General features: G+C 32.2%; 1 protein-coding gene across 1 annotated transcript; it reads left to right on the top strand.

Annotated features, from left to right (window-relative positions):
- The first annotated feature begins 3,261 nt into the window (after positions 1-3,261).
- LOC131017608 (protein C2-DOMAIN ABA-RELATED 5-like) lies at positions 3,262-4,518 on the top strand. Its single transcript, XM_057946420.1, has 3 exons — positions 3,262-3,467; positions 3,937-4,032; positions 4,114-4,518. Exons 1-3 carry the CDS (start codon positions 3,357-3,359, stop codon positions 4,402-4,404), a joined length of 498 nt encoding a protein of 165 aa, XP_057802403.1. The 5' UTR covers positions 3,262-3,356; the 3' UTR covers positions 4,405-4,518.
- The last annotated feature ends 613 nt before the right edge of the window (positions 4,519-5,131 follow it).

Below are 5,131 nucleotides of genomic sequence, written 5' to 3'. Positions count from 1 at the left end.
AAATAAAAGGAGACAGGCATTTAATAGAAGGTGGGTATGGTGTTTGTGCGACTCAATTCTATAGAAGAAAAGGTCTTAAATGTTTATCAGCAACCATTCAACCATCCAACCATCCAACCATCTTCAATATTTAATTAATTTCTCTCTCTTCCACATCACTAATATTCATCTCAACCCAACCACCTATATTTTTGTTGATTTATCAATGACCACCCCAACCACTAAACCACAACATTATATATAATTATTTTATTATTATTTTTAATCATAATAATTTTAGTAATATTAAACCTAAATTAAAATATTACTAAAAAAATTAAAATGAAAAAATAATATACTAATAAAAATTAAATTACGACAAACTAAAAATATAAATTACAACAATCCAAACTCGAAATAGAAAAAAATTATTGTCTCTATCCATTGGAAAATAGAGAAAGAAAATCTATGTGTTATATGTAGAGAGGAAAAATTGAAGAATTTCAAGGTGTATTGAAATATGGCAAGAGTGGTATCTATTTATAGAGAATGAAAAAACATAAATTTTGGTATTTTTATTTTTATTTTTAAATATTTTATATAAAAAATATAATAGTTTTATCTATTTATCTAAGTAAAATTTTTAAATCAATACAACATAGACAAGTGGCAAAGTACAATTGGTGTAGAGTGGAGGAAAGAGAGAGACCATGGTGGTCTCTTATTTTGGGTGGTCGACCGCATGCAATTCCAAGCATTTCATTTTTTATTTATTTTTAATTGTCTATCCTACATGGAGTCGACCATGTCGCCCCATTTAGCACCGATAAAGGCAGTCTAAGAGTAACAGTCATACAAAGGCGGCTACCAAAAATAAATTTGATGCAGGCGCCATATAGTTCTGATTCCTTTCTAGAAGAACCAGCAAATAACGAATTACTCCCTCTCTCCCACGAAGCGTGCCACAAAGTATCACACAGTTTCCTTTTTGATTTGTCCCATAAAGCTTGACCTGTTTTTAAAAACAACAAAAAATTTATCATTTATTCACCTTTTCACTTTTTTACCTACTACATTTAACACACAAAATACTAATTTTTTAATTCCTGTGCCGAAAAGAACTAGATCATGTTTCATAGGACACAAAGAGTACTATATACAATCTTTAGGCGAGGCTCAAATCCTTCAACACTCATTATTTTTACACAAAAAATTGCAAGTCGTCCTTTATTGTCAACATCCATAATATTGTCAAATAATTGTATCCGGACCTTTATCTGATAATAATCCCTCACAAAATTCCTCATTAATTTATATCTTAGAAATTATAATACTCTATATAATTTTGGGCTCATTCCGTTGATATTATATATATATATATAGGAGTTGGTCATAGTGAAAATTACAATTTAAAATAAGAATTAAGAACACTATGTTGACTGACGTGTAAAATTAGTGCATTCGTTGTCCAATTAATTAACTGTACTCAGAATCTCCTTGATCGACCTTGCTCCCGTCGTGTAACAAGCCACATCATTGGACAGCGATAGACTTATCGCACTCATCGTTTTTCTATCCAGCAACTCCCACTCTTCCGGATCAATCTTTTCTGGTTTTGCCTTGAGGGGTTTGTATAGATTCTTACCGTACAAGTAATCCTCGATCTGCATTTTCCAGAAGTCTAAATCTGAACCATCACACTTCTCAATAGGAATCTTTCCATCACCCATCGTGATTTGTTCCCACCAAATCCGGAGGCCTTGATACTAGTTGTTAGAAAATAATACACGCGCAAATCACGAAAGGAGTAAAAGAACACACGAGAATTGTTATCCAATTCATTACGATATGTAACTACGTCTGGGGGTAATGTCAATGTCAAGCCAGATTTTTCACTATAGTATATTTAAGATACAAAATATAGAGAAGACACAACTATTTATAATATCAATAATTAAATCCTAATTAATTAAGCCTAATTAACGGATCATACAACCCAAAAAACTCAGACTCCATATTCCAACAGAATTAATTGGGTTTTCCTATTTTTATGTGTGATGCATCTCTTATTTTATTAGTTTTAATAATTGAGGTGAAATTTATACATCATTCAATACATCGTGTTGAAATGATACGGAAATAATATATCATACGATGGTTAATAAGGGGTGTAATATGCGTAAGAAGTGATTGTGATCCTGTGTTAATTAAATTAAAATAAAACCTACACTTCTAAGTCAATCAAATGTGCATGCTATAACAGATTATCCTAATATTTTAATTATTTCTTCAGTCTTTGTCATGCGAAGGTTGAATTATGAGTTTTTAGTTTATATAAAGTCGAGATGTTTACCAGAAAACTTTGATTTTAAATTATGTTGTCAATGTATAATAATAGAATATTTTTTCAGAGCTATGTTATATTCGTAATCATTTCTCAAAGTAAATATTTCAATCTTTAGTTGAATTTATAGCCGTGACAAACAGTAGCCTTAAATACATATTAATAATATATATAAATTCGCAAAAATTATTCTAAATATATCGATTTATATAGTGGTTTTATAATAATAGAGTTACATGGTTAGTTAACAAAGAATTTGACCACCGGATTAATAAACACATTAATGTATTCGTCATCAACATAATAGTATCATAATATATACCATCCACTATACTCGTATATACATACTGCGTTTTAATTAAAGTAATATGAAATTCAACGTTATTAATAGTATCCAACTGTGAAGAAGTAATATCTTTTTGACAATTTAGAAATAGAGAATCGAAACTCTAAAGGAGAAAAGACGAAATAAAAACGTGTAGTGAAGAGAAGGTAGCATTCCATTGTTGTTGAAGTCAACAACTGTTGCCTTGTCTTTCTCTTTCTATATAGAAAATACCGCATTGAATTAGCGCGTCAACACAGTAACAATGTGGCTTCACCATTCTTAATTCCAGTTGATGGATGGGAAAAGGAGGGTTAATACAAATTTATGCCTTTAAATATTTTTTTTTATTCCACATTTTACACAAAAGAGAAGTTCACTATTTTCCCTTCCTTATTTTCACTTCAAGGAGGGATAATATTATCCCTTCATTTTTTAACGAATAATATTATCCATCCTTGAAGTGAAAATAAGGAAGAATAAATGGTGAGCTTCTCTTTTGAGAAGACATTTAAAGCTATAAATTTTGGTTATCCTTCCATTTAGAGAGATAAAAAGTAAACACACCCTTATTCTTATAAAACCCCCCTCTCCCACTCTATGTTAAACCCAAGAATCTCTCTCTCTCTCTACTCGAATCGGCTGATTGTTGGATATTAATTTGAGTTATCGAGACAGAAAAGAATTAATTAATTCCAATTGATATCAATGGATAGCTTATTGGGTTTGCTAAGGATTAAAGTTGTGAGAGGCTTCAAACTGGCTAAAAGAGATGCCAGAAGCAGCGATCCTTATGTGATTGTTCGGATGGACAAGCAGGTAACAGACGATACCTATCATTTTTCTTTCTGCTTCTATAACTCCGTCGCTTTTAGTTTATCTAATTGTTTTAAAATATATATATCCCAATCATACCATAGCTAATAGCTTGAATGTTGATTGTAATTAAACAATCCGACTTTCAATGCGAGATTAATCCGATCACAGTTAATTGAGGTTAAATTTTCATTACATTTTTTTAATCAATGGAGAAATACTGTGTTTTGGAGGTGGTTGGTAATGGTGAATCTCAATGGAGTAATATTTGTCGTTTATTTTAAATATATATATATGGAATTAAGGAGAGTTTATTTAATCAATCCGTGTAATATGCATGGAGATTTGGGTGGGTGCATGCAGAAGCAGAGAGGCGTAATAAACGCCAATGAATTTAAATTTGTTGCTTAAAAAGTGAAGGTGGATTTAGATGCAAGATCACATGATTAAACATGCTAATTACGTTAATCAGAAACTAAAGACTCGCGTGGTGAAGAAGAATCTGAACCCCGAATGGAACGAAGAGCTCACTCTGACCATCGCCGATCCAAACCAGCCCATCAAGCTGGTAGGCATCTCGTCTTAAATCTTACAAAATTCACAAAATTAATCTAAGTAATTAAGGAAACATGTTGGTGCTTAATTGCAGCAAGTTTACGACAGAGACACGTTCACTCCGGACGACAAAATGGGGGATGCAGAGTTCGACATCAAAGAGCTGGTGAGGGTGCTGAAGATGCAGTTGGAGAATGTTCCAAGTGGGACACTCATCACCAAGGTTGTGCCCAACAGGGACAACTGCTTGTCGGAAGCCAGCTCTATTCTCTGGGAAAATGGGAAAGTCACGCAGGATATGGTGTTGAGATTGAGGAATGTTGAGTGTGGAGAAGTTGAGCTGCACCTGCACTGGATAAATGTCCCTGGCTCTAGATCTCTCTAATCTTCAATCTTTCTTCTACATGCACATTTTTTCATCTCCAAATTTTACATTTTCTTTTTCCTTTCTAATTTCTGTCTAATCTATTAATATATGAAAACACAGCTTTTTTAGTAATTTTTTTCCCACCAAGTTAATTAATGCCATTTTTGCAATGATAGCATCAATTAAGGGCAATTGTGTTAGAAGTTAAAAAAAGAAGAGATCAACAATTCAACATATCCACGTTCTCACGTAACGAGAGAGGAAATACGTGACAGGGGAGAGAGAAGAAAAACACAAATACTCCTGTGCAACCGGTTGCACCGTTTACCTGGTTTCCAGAATGATACTACTTCATTTGGGAAATGACACTTGAAAATCTTCAAGTGTCATTTGTATGTTAAAGTAGTGTACATTCAGAAACCAGTTGCACGGTGCAACCGATTGCACGGGAGAGTGCCTCGAAGAAAAATGTGAGAAATATTTTTATTGAATTTCAAATAATCATATGTTATTTATTTTAAATCTATTTCTTATTGTTTTTACACTAAATTAAAGATTTTATCACAATCTTTAATTTAAAATGCATATTGATTTTTTTATGAATAAAAAAATATTATTAAAATGTGATTATATATATATAAAAAAAGGAGAAAACCTAACCACCCTTGAAAGCGCAGAAAAAGCTGACAAAGGGTCGAGCCTCATTAAAACCTCATTAAGGAAAACACAGTGGGAAAAACCTTAA

Source organism: Salvia miltiorrhiza, chromosome 3, assembly GCF_028751815.1.
Source record: "Salvia miltiorrhiza cultivar Shanhuang (shh) chromosome 3, IMPLAD_Smil_shh, whole genome shotgun sequence".
Lineage (NCBI taxonomy): Eukaryota > Viridiplantae > Streptophyta > Magnoliopsida > Lamiales > Lamiaceae > Salvia > Salvia miltiorrhiza.
The sequence above is the reverse complement of the archived record's forward strand: the minus strand, read 5'-3'. Positions and strand labels throughout refer to the sequence as shown.